Raw genomic sequence first — 19,923 nt, 5'->3', positions numbered from 1 at the left:
AAAAAACCAAAAAATATAAAACAGAAGCAATATTGTAACAAATTCAATAAAGACTTTAAAAAAAAAAAGCATCACTTATTTAAAAAAAAAAATCAGTGAAAGCAGGTTCTTTCCTGGTACACCCAGAGTAACTGCTATTTTAGAAGATTGTAGAGAATAAGAATTTTTGTTGTGTTTAGTATTTTTTGATTCTGGTGAGCCTATTAATGTTACTGAACTCAGGCTTGGCTGTTCATAGCTTGAAAGCCAAATCTCGAGAGACAAGTGTTGGGTAAAAAGAAAGATGGCTTTATTGAGGAAGCTGGCAGTCCTGGGAAGAAGATGGACTCGTGTCCCAAAAAACTAACTCCCCATTGCTGATCGGGGGGCAAGAGCTTTTAAAGGGGACTTTCAGGGATGTACAGGTGGAGGGAGGGGTTGGTGGAGGGGAGCTACATGCAGAACAGTACAGTCAGCTCCAGCAATCTTGAAATTGGTCATGCAGTGATCTGATCATCATATGATTGTTTTAAGTACAAGTAATCTTCAACTCCAGCGTCGGTGTGTTCCCATTTTCTTGAGGCCAGTTCTTGGAATTGTGTAAGATGGAACAGCTTATGTCATGGCTACAGTCATCATGTGGTTAACTTTTTCTACCTGGTGGGGGTTTCAGTATCTGCAAAACAGCTCAAAGGATACAGCTCAGAATATTTATCTATAGCCCTGGAGGAGAAACTAAAGGTCCTTGACTTTGCTTAATGGCTAAACTATGAATATTATTATTTTGTCTTGCTTGACTATTTTCCTTTGTTTCTGCATTTTCTCACTTCTCTGATTAAATTTATTCTTTGGCTAAAGTTTTTCTACAGACAAGAGGCAGGTGGAGGACATGGAGGGAGAGGGGTGTTTGTCCTGGGAAGGTCCCTACAAGGTCCTGTTATATTAAGAGTTACTGTTAGAGTGTTATATTAGAGCATCCTACTGCCCTAGTTTGAAGAAAACATTCCTTAAGAGTAAATAAGAGTTTTATGAGTTTTTCATTTCCATTTCATATTCACTAAGCAACGTTCAGACGTATAATTTGAGTCCTGAATGGGTTGACCTATAGTGGAGGGAATACTCCAATCAGTTGACCTACTCCCAGTTACCTCAACAGATAAATTTAAAAATTGTAGTTGTTATGTAAATTCAGTTCCTAGTGAGTTTGTTAATGTGTGTTGGTTCCAAGAGCCAAGGAACACTGGGTAAACAGATGAAATAAAAGTGTCCGGTCTTACAGTGTCTCAAATCCTATAAATCCTGGATATAAGTAATGTGCTTACTTTTTACCTGAAGACCCTCCTTCACCACAGCTGTCTGTATGACTGCAACAATGAGCCTTTTACTTTGGGTTGTTTTTTTTTTTTTGTCATATATTTCTGTTTTTTAAATACATTGCTCCATACTTAAATATTCTGATTAGTACATAAGAATCATCTTACCAGTGTTAGTCAAAGGGCTTCAATGGCTAACAACAAAACATAACACTAGTTCTTTTTACACCCATTAGCATGTGAATGTTCTTCTCTATTGACCCTCTTAGTTCTGAAATCTTACTACTGCTCAGTATACGTATGTCAGAACTCACATGGCTGAGAGAATTTCTCTCTTTTCCTTAGCCAATTTATGATTATCCAAAGGTACGCTTTCTTTCTTAAAAATATTATTCTCTTAAAAATTATTTTCTTTAAAATATTGTATATTTCAAAGTTGCTAAGAGAGTAAATCTTAAAAGTTCTCATCATAAGAAAAAAAATGTTGTAACTATGTGTGGTGATGGATGCTAACTAGACTTATTGTGCTGATCATTTCATAATCTATACATAGATCATTATGTTGTCCATTTAAAACTAATACAATGATATACGTCAATTGTGTCTCAATAAAAATTGATTTTAAAAACGAGCTTTCAAAAAATACAAATATTGTAACATTTTGAGTATTTACATTTCCATCATGTATCACCCTTTGTAGACAATACTGATTGTCATATTTAAAACTCCTTTTTGTCTCCTCAGTTTTACCGAGCAGAAGTTGAAGCTCTTCATTCTTCAGGTATGACAGCAGTTGTTAAATTCATTGATTATGGAAACTATGAAGAGGTGCTACTAAGCAACATCAGGCCCATTCAGACAGAGGCATGGGTACGTGATCCAAATTCTGTACAAAGGCATAAGCTGTTTTGAAGGAAATACATAGCTCTAAAAGATTAGTCATAGTAATACGAAATTTGCCAGTGGAAAAATATTTTTAATTTGCTTAAAACCGGCTACTCCTAAAGTAAGATTTTAATTTAATAATTACACTGAACTACAGTAAAAATGAATGCATTGCAATTGCTTCTCTTGTATAATGCTTTGTTATGTTATGCTTTGGAAATAGGTGCCCTTATTTATATGTTGGCGAAAAATGTGTATATGTTTTTATGGGTTCTTATGCATATTTTGTTCTTTCCGAGTTTGTTACTTTAAATTTGACTAAATTATGTCCAGCAGTTGTCAAATTTAAGTCTCTGTTGGATACATGTATATTCTTTATTATTTTAGTTACATGTAAAATTAAGAAAAACACTTTAAATTATATATGAACTCATACTCCGTTTACTACACATATGTTTATATATGTATATGTGCAGATTAAATTTAAATATCTTTGTTTAATAATTATTTGATTAATTTTGTTGCCAAATGTTATGTCAAAGCTGTGATGATTTTGTTGATGTAATTTAGACTGTATTGGCCTCATGGAGTCCATTTTATACAGGACTTATGTGACTTTACATAGATAGATTCTCAGCTACATTTAGGCAAAAACAGGAGGACAAGGCATATTAGAATTTGTTTCATAAAGTTTTTTAAAAATTTATTTCCTTTCTGTAATTTGTGGATAGCTGTTAATAAACTTATCACTAGAAGCCTAATTTGTTGCTGTTTCCCTAAAATGTAAAAATATACTAGAAAACTATATCATCTAGACAGTAGCCTTCATCATTGAAGCATACATTCTCATGAGCTGCTTTTAGTTTAGTTTCGCTTTGGTCTTTCTAGATTTTTCTGTCCTGACCTCTGTGTCACTACTCCCTCTCGCCTCCCCAAAAAAGAAGATAAATAAAACAACAACAAAAAGCCTAGTAGCAGCAATCATATTTGGGTCCATAGATCTTTATTCTTTACCTTTTTATTCTAGAAAAATGATCATTTTCTAGGTAGCTTATTGTTTCATATTTTACAGTGCAACATTCATACGTTTAAGAGATCCTTTCCTTCACTCTCATTCTCTAAAGTTTAGCTGCTTTTTCCCTAAAAGACTGAAATACCATCAATATCTAATTTATATCTTTTCTTAGAGAAACTTGATGTAACTATATCTTTTGCCCTTTTGATTCCCACGCGATGGCTGTTTTTATTCTCTTTTCATTTATTCTCTTTTTCATTAATACTCACATCTTAATGTAGTTTTGATGGTAAAAGTATTTATTGAGTCTGTATTTCTAGAAGTTGAACCCTAGTTTGCTATTCATCATGTGATCCCAGTGTTTTTGGCCATTACAGTCCGAGTCAAAATTAAATTTTTACATTTAGTGTTTTTTTAGGAGATTTAATAAAAGATTAATTTTATTCTTTTCTTCCTAAAGAAAATTTTAAGTTTCCTTACTTTGTTTCTTCTCTACTGCCTCTTTCTGTTCCAGAGTGGACATAACTGATGAGCACATTTCTCATTCCTCACTGTAGCTTTTCCATTCAGAGGTGTTTGGTACTGAAGTGATCATTTTCTTTCTACAGTCAGTGACTTTTCCTTTTTTCCCCTTAATAGCCCTCATTGCTTTATTATTGATTTTAGGTCTTTGTAAACTTAGCTGGACAATAAATTTATCACGTGACAGCCCACGTAGTGATTCTGAACCACAGCAATACTTTCATATTCTCCCTGCCTACTTGTGAATACTCTTCTAGGCTTTATTGTGCTATTTTTTTTTTTACCTATTTACTTTCTCTGCAGTCAACTTAAAAATCTTTCATAAGATACGTGAAATATTTTTCAGGTAGAAGCAGGATAGTATTACTAAATATTTTGGAGATTCTGGTATTTCTTTTCTCCTATTTACAAGTAACCAAGTGATTGTTGATGTTTTATGATTTTGCATAAATTAATATAGCAAATATTTTTGGATCATGAACAGTGTTATTGAGGATAAGATCATCCTTTCTTCCTTATCTGTGTGAATAATTGACTTAGTTGTAGAAGCAGCTCCTTCTTGATAAATAGAAGCCACCAGCTTAACATATCTTAACCCATCTCCATTTTTAAAAAAATACATATGTGTGCATATACATAAAAAGCCTCTGAAGAAAAACAATCTATGTGGCTGTCAGTACATTTAACATAGAATTAGTGTAGAGTTCTCTTATCCTCTGAGAGTGCTGATGTTGGGGTCTATGAGCACTTTTTCTTTTTGTAACTTGGGAATTGTAACAAGTTTTAATCAAAGCAAAACATTCACTATACCAATAAGAAGGTAACTCTAATTGATAAGTCATACTAGAAAAATTAAAGAGCTGCAAAGGTATAGCGACGTGTTAGAAGCCTTATCACAATTATTCACTCACACACTATGGACTGTGTAATTTTTAATTTTTTTTAACTCTTGCACTACGTATGTACATTACTGTTTTTAATTATGAAATGATTTTGTATATTTTATTAAGGTTTATGTTTGTTATTGGCACAAGATTATGGAAAACCTCTTGTTTTCCTAAATGTGGCAATGATCATTCATTGACATTTTTTTAATAGTTTGCAGGAAAAATAACCAAGAAGCCTGCATCTAAACCAAAAATCTTTATAGAAATCAGTTGTCTGTATTGTCTCTTAAAGGTGTAAGGATAAATTATTAAATAAAAAGCATGAAATGAGATTCAATGACTAAGTAAATAGTCTCTTATATGGAAAATTAAAATAAAAATCAAGTTAATAGTTTAAATCTAACTGTTAATATTTTTCTCATGAAGTTTAAGAACTAATTGCCTTAAATCTGTCTGTAGACAAATTTCTATTTTCCCCTTCTATCTGGATGTACCTTTTTACTTCCAGAACATACTCAGTGATGATATTTTAGATAGTAAAAATATATGTTCTGATTATGATTAAATACTTTATTTCCTCCAAAATGATCTACTGAACTTTTTGTTATATCATACTTGATTTTTTTCTTCTAGCTAGATTAAACCTGGATCTTTTAACTATGGTAAAATATTCTGTCTTAATTTTAGTGTCTTTATTATAGTAAACTCTCTATCATATATTAATGTGAGATTCACAGATCATTCTTAACTGGATAAATCCTCTAACTTTTTTTTAAATGTTCTTTGTATATTGCAGGATTTTCCTTATTTTACCAAAGTAAATGAAGCATTATGGAATCTCATATTATGTGTAAAACTATGTAGGGAGAAAACCATAATATTATTTTATATTTCTGACCACTGTATGAGAAAACATTAGGGGCAAAGGAAACCTATTTGTGTTTCCTGCAGGCGCTTTTCAAATTTATTCTTTTTAACTCTAAAACTAATATCAGGAAACCAGTAAAAAGATGCCACAGGCAATTTGGAATTACTATAAAATACCCTGGCGTTGCTGCTCAGACAAATCTTTTGTGTTTTTAGAGTGTTGTTGCTTCTGAATCACTTTTCTAAACCTGGAAAGACAGTGTCAAGTCCTGATTTCCCAGAATATTTATGACTTGTATGCCACTGAGACTTCTATATCCCAAGAAATGTTTTAGAACATGCTGATTTCTAAACTTCCTTTTTAAAGGTTCATAGTATCAGGAAATGATCTTTGTTCAGTTAATGTTCCAACTAGAAAAATTATGATTGTATCGATAATGGTTAGTTCTAAGACCTTAGCATACACATCATCTTGGGCAGTAATTCTGGAAAGTGACAGATGGATTGTTATTGTCTTTTAACCTACCTTAAATGTTTTTCTGTAGCATATTTATTTATTCAACAAATATTCATTGTATGTATGTTAGGTGCTAGACATTGTTCTGGGTGAGGAATATATGTTAGTACTCAAAACACACAAAAGTCCTGCCCACAAAGTTAGAAGAAAGTTATATTTCCAGTTACGTGAAACAAACTTAAATATCTCATGGGAGTGTTCATTCTTACCTCTTGAAGCTTTAAAACAAGATATAAGTGGGAAAAATGTTGTTTACTGATTTTAATTTAAATAATGTTTAGGTCTTTATTTTATTTCACCTTATTTGAAGATAAAATTATTACAGAAGAAAGAAGTGTCATTTAATGAATTTTATCTATTTAAAATTTCCTGTTTATCTACTTGATTTAAAAAGTAAATTTCTTTTTAGGTGGGTTTGGGTTTCTTTTAAAAATAATAATAATGTATATTTTTTCAGTTTTAGCGTACTTTAAAAAAAGAACTATCAGTTTCAAGTTTTACTTTTGAAGTAACTTTGTGCAAAATTTATTTTATAATGACATCCTGGGAAGCACATTTGAAAATTACCTTTTCAAATTCAAATAATGTTCAGAAAAAAACATAAAGTATTCTACCACTAATAAAAATATTAAAGAGAAACATATTATCCCCCAAATACCCCTAACCTATTTAATGAGGAAGGAGATTGAGAGTTGTGATATGTAAATTAATGAGTTAAAATGTATTAGAACAAGGTCATGTTAGTAATTTTAATGATATAGTAATAAAGTTAGGCTATATCTAGTTTGTATTTGATATCAAAGATCATAATAGATATTAAAAGGAGGACAATTGTTACAGAAACCATTAACTTCAAAGGGAAATTAGAATTATGTAACAGTGAGGTTCTGCCAATTAGTATCCAGTAAAAAGTGCAGGCACCTATTTGATCATAGTCCAGAAGGTTTTTCATTTCTGATAATAAATTCTTAAATGAATTAGTGGGTATAATTTACCATACTTAAATTTTTGCACTAAAAGCATAATTTGAGTAAGGTCAGTGAAATACTGAAATACATTTTCTTCCACTATACATATTTTGGGACATTTCCCTTTCAGAGATTGCCATATAGGCAATGCTTATTTTCTTTTGCAGTATAAACACAGAGTAAATTAAAAGGAAACTGTACAGCTAGTTTGGCCCCATTTAAGAACATAATTTTCACCTTATGGGTGATGGAATTTGGAGGATTCCGTATAATATCTTTAAGCTCTGTTTTAATAAATTTTGGTTGTATTTGATATGCTTTATTTATTTCTTAATCTATCACCCAGCTCTTCACAATTCCCACAGGAGGTTGTGGATTATACAGAAGGACTTTACTAGAGATATGAAAGCTTCTGACATAGAGGGAGAGATGATTCATTCATAAATGATGCCATATACATTGATATATCAACGTAAATACTGTTGACATCTACCTCCTGAATCCCAAATTCAGTTTGTGAATTTGAGATTATTATGGAACCTAAGAGATTATTATGAAAATCTCGAAATCTAGTTTTGACCAGGCTATATTATTCAAGAGACATTTTATTTCACCATTAAATTAATACTAAGAAAATAGTATGCTATTTTAAGAACCTGTACAAAAGTACTGCTTGAATTTTGCTATCTGATAATTTAATGTATTGTAATCTATTCAAAGGAACTGTATATAAAAATATCTTTAAAAGGTTTCTGGGTAATCTGAGTTTTCCTTTATTGAGCAATGAAAGTACATCATGTTATTATTTCATATTCCTTTTTACTGAAGGTAAAATAACTCCCAAAGTGAAATAACATGGTAGGGTATTACCTAAGATGTGCTGTCTTTTTGATTTGTTTCTAACTTTAATTACAATTCATAAAACAATTTAAGCCTTATATTATTTAAATATTAATAATCAAGTTAGCATAACTGTTTGAAAAATCTTTTTTGTGTACATGAATAATACCAGTAGCTATTATGTTAATCTTTTATCTTCTAAGTCTCCCCTTTATTAATAGCAACTTAAAGGATGGACTCCTGAATTATGGTGCTGGTCAATTGAGAAGTAAATTTGAGATGCTTTAGATTTATGCTAAATGTTGTATAATTTTTATTTTTTCTTCAAAGTAGTCTTAAGGAGGCATCCTGGGTATGATCTACAGCTGAAGGGGGCTAGGATTGTCAGATGAACTTATTTTTTCCTTTGACGTTTTTGATTTAATAGACCCAAGGTTTGTTCTCTTTCAAGTGTACATTTTATTTTTTCATTTACTTTACTTAACCCAGATTTTTAAAACTGTAATTTCAAACTGCACTGAATTTTACCATTCCTTCACATATGTATGCAGAAGACTTGCTAATATACTCATTGCACAGGAAATAAAGTAGTAAAATAAATGAATCTGAGGAATATTTTTGTTTTGTTTTATTTCTTGTTCCCAAAGATGTTAAAATCTTATATTGGGCATGTGACTTGACTAGGCACTCATGTCAGTATGTTTTAAAGATTTTTATAAATCTGAAGAGGCATCCTTCTTGAATTTAAAAAAAAAACCAGTGCACACAGTTCTGTTTTAGTTTCTAGTGAATTTCTGAGCCTCTTCCAGCTATACCTAAAAAGGCAGAAAAATATGTTGCTTATTGCACCATAGACTTTATTCCCTTTCAGATGGAGCTCCTACAATGCATCTTTCCAATTCTAAAGTCAGTGGTTGTGAACTTTGTTGGTGATAGGCTAGAAGAGGACTTATGATACATATTTGATTGCGTACCATAATGAATCGTCAGTTGTCCGTTTTCTTTTTTAATCTTACATGGTCATTTGTGTTTTTCTATACTCTTGCTTTTGTCACCTTATTTATTAGTCATCTCTCTGTGTTTTCATTCTATTTCTTAAACATCATTGTATCCTTTTGACTTTGTTTTTTAAACTTTATTTTCTTTTCACATTTAGTGGGTGGTATCTCTTGACGTATTTGGTTACCCTTCCTACTGATCCTAATTTACTGAACTTTACTGGACCTATGCTGTTTGTTCTAGAATCATGTGCAGTAGGCTTCACTATCACACCTCTAGAAAAAGAGTGGAGTTGATCTGTCTCCTTGTGAGAAACACTCTGGTGTTAATAGCTTTCAGTTCCATTAAACTTGGGAAATACTGGCAAGAGTTTTACACCTTAGTTTGAAATAACTCCCTTAGTAGTGGCCTGTCGTGGCTGAGAGCTCCATTCAGAAGGGACAGGACGTTCTGCAACAGTGAGTACATTTTATTTGCCTTAAAAAAAAAAACAAACCATATAGTTTGTTAAGAGTAAACATAATGATAAGGTTCTAGTTAAGTAGCTCAGACCATCATAAGAATTAAAAAGTTATTTTTTTTTGTACATACTTCTTCATGCCTAGTCCATCTAGCTCAGGGTTAGTTCTGTTTCCTGGTTAAATAAATTTGGAAATGCTAGGTTAAAAAATTAAGTATACTTTTTGATTACAGGACTTCTTTGAGCCAGTAACAGATTAATATGTATTTTAAATCTCCAAGAGAGACATATATAGTGTTTATTGCTTCACAAACTTATTTGCTCATGGGACCCTTTTTTTTTTCCTGTATAAAATTTGTTATAGAAAGTCTACAGGAGGTACTTTGAAAAACATCGTAGCTCTTTTCTTCTTTCTGGTTTTCAAATTTCACATTTTTAAAATAGGGTTAAGATTTATCTTCAGAAGCATTGTTTTAGATGTTCCAGACTTCTTCTTAATAATATAATATTGTACTTTTATGTTATAAATAGAGACTAAATATATAAAAGGCAATTTTTCCTCAAACATGTTCCATGATTCTTTACCTTTCTATGAATAGAGGACAAAATATACTTCTGAAAATTTATGTCCCTTCTAAGTACTTATGCCATTAGTAGTAGTGTTTTATTACATAAAAATAAAATTGAGATCTTCTTTTACATGTAATTATACACAACTCACTGGTCATTTAATTTAATTTTAACTTAACTCTAATTCTAGAAACATTTATGGATTAACTTTTTAAAATTTTCATTCATGAAAACGCCCATTGTAGCTTTTATAATATTGCTGTTTCTTTTCTGTAATTCTTGCCTAATAACCCACATGATATTTATATGTTTCAGCAGCAAGACATTGTCATCATTTGTTTGGGTATTGTATTTGTTATTCTCCAATAATCTAGTCTAAGGCAAAATCTGAAATCCTTTTTTTTGTTAAACTGACATTGACTACTGAATCAAAAGAAAGTATCAAAGCAAGTTAATTCCACTGAGTGTGTGGGCATTCTTAAATGAAGAAGAGGACTCCTAAAATACCAAAAATTCTGTTTTGTTTCAACATTTGTATTGCTCCTTTACTAATAGGCTAGTGTGTTCTCAAGCCTTTGACTAGTATTATTTCAATTAATTAAAAGCTTGTTAAAAGCCTCAGAGGAAACAAACTATTAAACTTAACTGCTCTTGATCTTCCGTTCAAGAGATCAGAAGATCTCTCATTTTCCTTGTAACAGTTATTAAGATGAATTGATAATCTTGGATCTAACTCCAGAGTTCACTTGAGAGATCTAGAGGGGAAAAAATTCTTATTTTAAGAAACATATCCTTTCCAGGCACTTATAATTATAAACAAGGGCAGAATGTATGGTTGGATAATAGCTAGTGAAAGTGCAAAGGAACACTATTAATAAGCAGTAGATGTATACTATAAGTACCATCTGTTTTAGAGCTTGAGGGGATTTGATTTTAAGTGAGCATATGAACTGACTTGGTGGCTGAAACAGTGGAAAGAGGTCAGTAATTATTTGCTGAATGATTAATGTAGTCCTAGTGGTCACCCTTATTACTTCAGACATGAAGCCTGAGTGTAACAGTTTAATATGATAGTTTTTCCACAAGTATTCTGAGTGCTTTTTGTAACAAAGCTACTTCAGAAAACAGATTGGCCTATATACGCAAGGGATTAAAAGGATATAAGACAAGTAGAAGATAAATTTCCTTCCTTCCAGAAGCCACATAATAAATATTAATAAGGCCTCTATCTGGCTGGCATGGTTCCAGTCTGGGAACCATTGTTGTCATGGTTCTTGATTATAATTTTGTTATTCCTGTTAAATGAATGGTATGGTGTGAAGGAAGTAAGTGGGGAAGGCCAAAGTTGACTTTTTACAACTAGTATTAACTTTAACAACTTTTTATTGGAATTTTTATTTTGCCTGAAGTGTGCTCATTTTTTCCCCCAGATCATGTGATTGGGAAATTAGGCTCAACCCTCCTGGTCATGCTTACCCAAGAGCTTATTATACAAAGTAAGATACTAGAAGTCAGTTTCATTCTGTTTCTATATGGTTCAAATTCTAAAATTTATGGACTTGTTATCTTTTTTTAATGTTGGTAGCCATTTTTGATACTATTTAATGAATGATTAAGGAGAATATAATGAGCATTTTATCTTGAAAAGATTTAAGTAAATAAATAAGGCTTAAAATAATGTGGAGAAAAGTATTCTAGTGTATTTTTTTCCTTGTAAAGTGATCAGTTAATATGAATCTTATTAAGAATTCCTGAATTTGACCATCAGTACTCAAACGAATGTTAGACTTAATTAGATTTTTTAAATATGGAATTGAAGTCTTAAAGCAAATAGAAAAGGGAGACAGATCAAGAACTTGAGAGTAGTAGTTCAGAAAGCCTCTAAAAGCTTTGGGCACAAATAAAGATATCCCTGGTTGTTTTATGAGCCCTGATTAGTGTTAATGCATACTAAGCAGTTGGCCTTACTGATAGTAGTTCTCATAAATAGAAAGACTGTTAGAGACTGAGATGTAGTGGAGCTGATTACAAAATGATCTAGAAATGCTAAAACGTTGGTCACATGCCCAGTCCATTTAAATTGTATCCTTGTATTCTTAGGAAATAAGCAAAGCAAAGAAAAATTCTCATTGAATGTGTTTAAAATTAAAATATATAATTCCCTAAGAAAAATTAAGTAATGTTTCAAAAAACTTGAGACTGAGAACTCTAAATTTTTTTTATAGAAAATTACTTATAAAAGCTACAATAAAAACATTTTAGATATAATTTAGAAATGAATATAAGATTTAAATTTCAGGAAGATGATATGCACATTTTCCTATTGATTTATTGAAAATACTTAAAATTGGCTATGAAAAGACTGAATATTCTATTCATTCTAATGATTATAATTGCTTTAATGAAATTAATGACTGAGGGAAGATATTTAAGATAGGAAAAAAAATGACCACAGAGTAGGTTAAATGTAGATTTGGTATCTTGATTCTTAAGCATTTTTCAAAATAATTTTCATAATGGTATAATTTAAAAGGTTTGACTTAAACTGCTAAACAAAAATTTGTAAACAAACTGCTTTAAATAATTTCAATTATAAGAACAAGTTTTGCTTTCTGAAATGATAACTGCTATTCTTTGAAGTTCCAATAAATTTCACATAAATGGCAAAAATACTTCTGACATTGTCTACTGCCAGTTGCCATTCTTGGACCCAAGGCTGAGAAACATTTTCAGATTCTGTGTGCTTTATCCTGAAAGAATTTGATGAAAAGGGGTCACTGAGAGAGTGAAATGTCTGCTCTGCTTGGCCTTTGAAAGAAGGGGAAAGGGCAGGGCTAGTCTTGGGCAAATTACTTCCACCTCCCTTTTTGCCCCTGCTTCAGCTCCAGGGGAGCTGGAAATGCACAGAAGGAGTCAGAAGACCTGGGTCGAGTCCTGGCTCTGCCACTTACTACCTATGTGACTTTGGGTAAGTTATTTAATGTCTCTGGGTCTCAGCTTCAGTACAGGGTTGTTGTAAGGATTAAGTAATATGATCAAAGGAAATGTGCTTTGTAAACTCCCAAGGTCTATAGAAACTTAAAATTTTATTATCATAACCTGGCCTTCTTCTTCCCAGTTCTTCCGTAGTCTAGTATCCTTGGCTATGCATTTCTTAAGCAGCCCAAAATGACAACTCCTTTTGCTTTTCCCTGTATCCTCTCCATATTGGAACTCTTATTCCTGTCCTCTGCATGCTTCAGACTTAAGTATTCTAAGAATATTAAACCAGACTGGTTAAATTAATCTTCATTATAGAGTGTGGATTGTGTTGCCCCTTTTTACCCTTCCCACTCTTACCTTTCTTCTTTAATCTTCTCAGAATTGTGCACTTAGAAACGTTGAAAAATCTCCAGTGCATGGAAGTTCGCACAGTGTTAGCAGAAGTCCCTTAAATTGTGTTACCCAGATCACTTCTCCACTAGTTAGTAAGGTTGATTGGGTAAATGGGAATATGATTGTGTCTCTTGTCCTTTCTTTTCCTCTGTGGGAAAGGAGATGGAAATAGTTCAGAGTTAAAAGTTCTTCTGAAATCTCACTGATAAGCTAGATCCTAAGTTGAGGAATAATCATAGAGAGGAGACAAGGGATTCAGTGGCCATTTCTTTTTCAGCTCTTTGAGTTATACCTGACTTGGCCTCATCTTTGATTCTCAGTAAACTCTAGCCTACCCTCAGTCAAACTAAATTTATATATAACACCTGTTGTCTTTACTGGGTGCTCAGTTGATAGAGCTTGCATGGAGCTAAGGAGGAAAGAGAATTTGCCTTCTGCATCACATCTGGTTTCAGATCAAGGGATTTTTAAGAGGGCATAACGAGAGCTTATAGCTCTACTTGATCCAACCTTCCCACATAATCTAAGAATGCTTGATTTGGCTATGTGTCAATAATAGTAATAATAGCCCCTTATGTTAACTGCTTGCCATTAATGCCTAATTACCATGGAGCACAGTAACAGTTACTCATGTCATGATTAGATTAACTTTCTTAAAATTTTAATTTTATTTTATTTTTACAGCCTTGAACCATTGACTTATGCTCAATATGGTTTCTTGCTGAAGTAGCAGTGTCATCTTTCTTAACTAAAAATTAGAAATATTGAACTCTGGTGGCAATCAAATGCAAATTGAAACAATTAACTTCAGTGTTAAATGTGTGAATTAATGGGAAAAAAATTAAATGATAACGTTCATGCTGGCAAAGATGCAGTGACACGAGTGCTTTTATACATTGCTGATGGCAGTGTAAATTGGTGTGATCTTTCTGATTTTTTTCCAAGCCTTAAAAATGTTCATTCCCTTTAAACTAATAATCCCACAGTTGTTAATCTCTGCTAGTGAAAGATCAAAGGAATAAGTGAATTTCTGAGCAATGATCATTGCAGCAATAACAGGAAAAACTAGAAACTACTTAAATGCCTAACAATAAGAATGGTAAAATAAAGCATCATTCATCAGCTAGGTGAACTATTTTACAATTGTGATAAAAGATCATTATGAAGGCTGTAAAATCATGGGAAATATTTATGATGAGTGAATGAAAGCAATTTATAGAGTTGAGAATGCCCTCAAAGTAGTGGTTGTTTTAGTGTAGTAGAATTATGTACAGACTCTGTATATGTGTACATACTTATTTTTCAATTTTATAAACTTTCTATAATTTTGTATTACATTTTTTATTTGAAAAAGTAACAGCAAGCAAAATAAAATTAGCAAGAAGAAAGTTGATCATGATTAGGGAATTTTAGTCTTAAAAAAAATCCCTAAAATTTGCAAAAAAGATCTGAAAATATGGGAGTTTAAAAAAAGAAATATGAATAAAAACATAACTTCTTTCTCATTTTGCCCTTTGCCTTCAGTGAAGTTAACAACAACATGATTATGGTTTTCCATGATAAAATACCATGATCTTTGAACTTGTTCCTGTCTATAATTAGTAAATGAAATATTCCTACAACTAAACCAATAGACTTACCTATACAAATTACCACCTTCATTCAGTCTGTCCATACAACCTACTTTCCAATTCCTTGCAAAATTCTCTCTTAATCACTGTCCCCAGAACACTTCAGAATTGTCTCTCCTAAGTGCTTTCAAATGCACAGCAAAATACCTTTCTCCTATGAAATGTTTATTTAATCTGTACCGGCATACCTTGTTTTATTGCACTTCACTTTATTACGCTTTGTAGATACTGCATTTTTTACAGGTTGAAGGTTTGTGACAACCCTGTGTCGAGCAAGTCTACTGGCACCATTTTTCCAACAGTATTTGCTCACTTTGTGTCCCTGTGTCACATTTTGGTAATTCTCACAATATTTCAAACTTTACTGTTATATTTGTTGTGGTGATCTGTGATCAGTTATCATTAATGTTACTATTGCAAAAAGATTTCAACCCGCTGAAGGCTCAGATGATGGTTAGCATTTTTTAGCAATAAAGTAATTTTTGATTAAGGTATGTGCTTTTTTTTTTTAGACATAATGCTGTTGCACATTTAAAGACTACAGTATAGTGTAAATATAAATTTTGATATGCACTGGGAAACCAAAAATTAGTGTCACTCCCTTTATTGTGATATTTGCTTTATTGCAGTGGTCTGGAACCAAACCTGCAATATCTCAGAGGTATGCCGGTACTTACTTAACATTCATAATTTTGGGACTATGTTAGTATATAATTATGATACTTTGTTTGACTCTTTGTTCCTGTTTTATTTTTTGATACACTATTAAAATATTAATTGTAAAGTGATATTTTTATTTTTGAGGTTTTCTTATTAACTTATAATTTCAAATATATTTTAATCTATTTCAAAAAACTTTTTGAGCACTTATTATGTGACTTTATCTCTCCACCCAGAACAGTGCCCAGCACAACACATTTCCTTAGAACAATTGCATGCCGGACAATGGCAATGCATAGATGCGCAGTCTCTACACTAAAAGAGTCAGACTAGCAGAGGAGCCCAGCAAGTAAAGCACCATAGATGGAGAGTGTTTAACTCAGTCAGGAACTGACTCGTAGAAGAGGCGAGGCGTTCCCTAACTATCGTATTATAAAACAGCAATGCCCCATCACACAAACTCTCTATCCCCTTTGCCTGCTTTATTTTCTGCATATCCTGCCCCTCCTTCCAACCCCGAAGTGAAAGCAATGTGAGAACAGGGACTTTGTCTCAGCTAATACTTCAGCATTCAGAACAGTCCCTGAAAAATAAGGCTTTCAATAAGTACTTGTTAAATCTGAATGAATGAAGTTTAATGTGAGTCTCGAAAGTTTTGAAGGACTTAGCTTGGGAAAAAAATGTGTGAGAGAATAGCAAAGAGTGTAGGAGGGCATGGTAGGGTGAGGTATTTTGGCAGCAGTATAGGTTGGGTGCAGCAAGTGTCAACAGATGAGGCTGGCTGCAAAGGCAGGTGGCTTAAAGGTGGGGAGTCAGGTGGGTTACAGTAAGGAGTTGGAATATTTATATCTGAGACTAGGGACCAATGAGGGATTTTGGGTAGGGGAGTGTCATGATGTGATTTTGCTTTAAGAGATTATTTCCTGTGGTATAGAAAATGGGTTTCAGTGAAAGCAGAGAGGAAGGAGACCAGTTATTGCAATAGTTAAGGCAAGAGATGGAGACTTTGGAGTCATCAGACTCTAGGCAAAAGTAAAGAGTATGGGTGAGATTGTGTGTAAAAAGAAAAAAGAAAGTGTGTAAAAAGAGAAAAGACGAAGACAAGGACCAACTTCCAGGGAATTTCACAGCTGAGGGGTGGGAAGGGACATTGAGAAGTAGCTGTAGCTTAGGAGGACAAGGGGTTGGGCAGATGGGGAGGGATGTTTAATCCACAGTATAAAATGCTGGAAAGGTCAAGGAAGATGAGAATTGAAAAGTGGCTGTTGGATTTGGCAATTGGCAGGTTCTTATAACTGTAGAATGCACTTTCAGTGGAATGGTGGATGTGCATGGCAATTTGTGGTTTCTTGACAATAAGTGGGACATAAGAAAATGAGGGTTAGGCTACTTAGAGGATCTTGGTTGTGAAGATAAAGAGGATAGACGAAGAGAATAAGGAGTAAAGGAGCTCAGGGTGAAAATCCAAGCATGTTTACATCAAAGGCAGAGTGAAGAAAAGAGAGAGAGGTTGTAAAAATAGGTGTAAGGATTAAAAAAAATCCAGGCTGTCGTGAGAAAGTGGGGTACGATCACTTTGGGTGACTTTGGGTATGTTGAGTACTAAAGAGAAGAGAGGAAGGAAGTAAATACAGGTGTGGATGAGAGTAAGCTGGGTTTCAGGGAAGGAAGGTGAATAATTCTTCACTAATGAACTCTTTTCTGTCAGGTAAAAGCAGGTCATCTGTTCAAAGTAATGAGGTCAAGAATAGGAGAGGAATTTTGAAGAGAGGTGTAAAGATTTAGAAACCATCCAGGAAAATGGGAGAAGACGCTGACCAAGAATGTATTTTCATAGCAGAAGTTTTCAACCCTTAGTAAAACTTATGTGCAAAGCATTCTGTGACAGTTCATGCTCAGTTTCTGGTCTTTTAGTAGCTGCAGGAAAAGTTTAAGTGGATATAAAAATGAGAAGAACTTTACAAGTTCATTAAGTAGAAACTAACAAGTTAACCACTCAGCCAATTTTCAGGAGAGGTTCTCATTAAGGACCTGATATTTGAAGGTCTGCACAGTCATAATGACTATATTATTGCCCTAGGACCTCAGCAGAATTCAGTATTGGAAAATGCCCTGTGAAAATGGTTTTAAGCTCTTGCTAGTAACATTAGTATAATCCTAGGAATGTTAACAAAAGTTTCAGGCCTTCTTGAGCTAATCTTCATGCCAGGTAGTGATACATTAAATAGATAAAAATGTTAATTAGGTATTTGAACATTCGAAGACGCAATGACCCTGTGTGTGTTTGGGTGTGCAAGTGTGCAAGCATGTGAGAGACATCATTGTTTAAAAAATTGTGATAGTTACTAAAATGTTCATTTAGAGTGGCTTATCTCAGTAAGGAGAGAAGAAAATAAGGTAGAAAATTTTTAAACTCCTGTTTAATCTCTTAAAACTTAACCTAATGGGGGCTTCCCTGGTGGCGCAGTGGTTGAGAGTCTGCCTGCCAATGCAGGGGAAGCGGATTCGAGCCCTGGTCTGGGAAGATCCCACATGCCGCGGAGCAACTAGGCCCGTGAGCCACAACTGCTGAGCCTGCGCGTCTGGAGCCTGTGCTCCGCAATAAGAGAGGCCGCGATAGTGAGAGGCCCGCACACCGCGATTAAGAGTGGCCCCCGCTTGCCTCAACTAGAGAAAGCCCTCGCATAGAAACGAAGACCCAACACAGCCAAAAATGAATGAATTAATTAATTAATTAAAAGGCAGCAAGGAAAGCTTTAAAAAAAAAAAAAAACTTAACCTATTGACTTTTCTATTAACTGACCTATTTATAGAAGGAGATTTTCCTAACATGGACACAGTTTTAAATAAGGAAAAACATTTTTAAATGCTCATCGTAATTTTTGCATGACAGTTATAAAGAGTTGTCTAGCTATGGAATTATAAAACAATCCACATATGAAACCAGTTAAGAACATATGCTGTTCACAATCATAGAGTTAATTTATAAGCTACCATGGAATATTCTTGTTCTGCTATTGAAGTGGACAGCCCTTTCTCATTGCTACCATACCAAAATATTGATAAAGATTTCTGAAAAAAGAGCCTCAACAACTTATTTTCAACTTTCCTAAGAGAGCTTAGGAAAGTTATTTGTCTCAAAGTTTAGGCCACAGAATGTGATAACACTCATTAAACAGAAACAATACTATGAGGTTTATCAAATTATGAAATTGATGAACATCCTTTATTTAAAATGTATTGTAAGTTCTTAGGTAAATTTAGGAACTTGCCAATTACATATACAAAGCAGAATTGTTTGTATTCATCTAAGCCTCTGAGCATAAATGTCTTGGAACATGTAATGGTTAATGTGAAGAATCTGTTGTGAAAATATTTGTATTGGTGAATTTTACTGCTTTATTATACTTTCCTTCTCATTAGTAATATTTTTCAGAAGGGTCTCCATGTCTGTGGATACCAAGGGTGGGGGACATTAAGTTGGATGAATTTCATAAAGACAATTACAGTGAGCCCTCTGTATCCACAGGTTCCACTGACCGTGTATCAAAAATATTTGAAAAAAAAAATTATAGAAAGTTCCAAAATGCAAAACTGAACTTCGCTGCACGCAGGCAACAATTTACATAGCATTTACATTGTAATAGATATTATAAGTAATCTAGAGATCATTTAAAGTCTACAGGAGGGTGTGTGTCAGTTACATGCAAATACTATACCATTGTATATAAGCACGCACAGATTTTGATACGGAGGGGCAGTCCTGGAACCAATCACTCATGGGTATTGAAGGACAAATGTACTGTATTTGGTAAGCTAGTAGGATTTGTCTCAGTAAAGAAGATTGCCTCTGGGCTCCTTTCTTCACTGGAAGAAAAATGAACATGTTGCTAATTGACCAGATTCTCAGCCTCACTTTTGTATTACATTGGTTATTAACACCAATAATTGTAAAATCACTTTGTAAATGTAAAGTGCCACATCAAGGCTCGTTTAGCCTTATGTGTTCTCAACCTCTGTAACTCACTAGAATAATGCAGTCAAATTGCTTGACTCAAACCAATAAAAGAAAAACTCTTGTATGTGACATTATAAAGAATAGAACTTTACACTTGTGAAGGAATAATGATAGCTAACTTTATTGAACACTTAATGTTGTACCCAACATTATTCTAAGCTCTTGACTTAACACTAGTTTATTTAAAGTATAGTAGCTGCTTATTGATAGTGTAGCCATTTCAGGGTAGTTCATTCTCTCATTGAGTGATTCATAGTAGGCGGTGCTCAGAGTAGATAGCATTGTGGATAATTTGTGTTTTATAGTAAGAACTATAACACCTAAGTGATATCACATCCATTTTGTTTTATAATTTCATGATGTATTTAAAATGTAAATGAGATGGAAAGCACTTGATTTTGATCTATTTATATAAGC

General features: G+C 33.2%; 1 protein-coding gene across 2 annotated transcripts in view; it reads left to right on the top strand.

Annotated features, from left to right (window-relative positions):
* The window catches only part of TDRD3 (tudor domain containing 3), a 217,353-nt gene that overhangs the window by 169,513 nt on the left and 27,917 nt on the right, over positions 1 to 19,923 (top strand). For both annotated transcript variants that reach the window (XM_057533172.1, XM_057533173.1), the window contains one exon: positions 2,037 to 2,162. In XM_057533172.1, coding sequence (XP_057389155.1) covers positions 2,037 to 2,162 — 126 coding nt within the window. The remainder of the gene's footprint in view (positions 1 to 2,036; positions 2,163 to 19,923) is intronic.

Source organism: Balaenoptera acutorostrata, chromosome 18, assembly GCF_949987535.1.
Source record: "Balaenoptera acutorostrata chromosome 18, mBalAcu1.1, whole genome shotgun sequence".
Taxonomy (NCBI): domain Eukaryota; kingdom Metazoa; phylum Chordata; class Mammalia; order Artiodactyla; family Balaenopteridae; genus Balaenoptera; species Balaenoptera acutorostrata.
The sequence above is the reverse complement of the archived record's forward strand: the minus strand, read 5'-3'. Positions and strand labels throughout refer to the sequence as shown.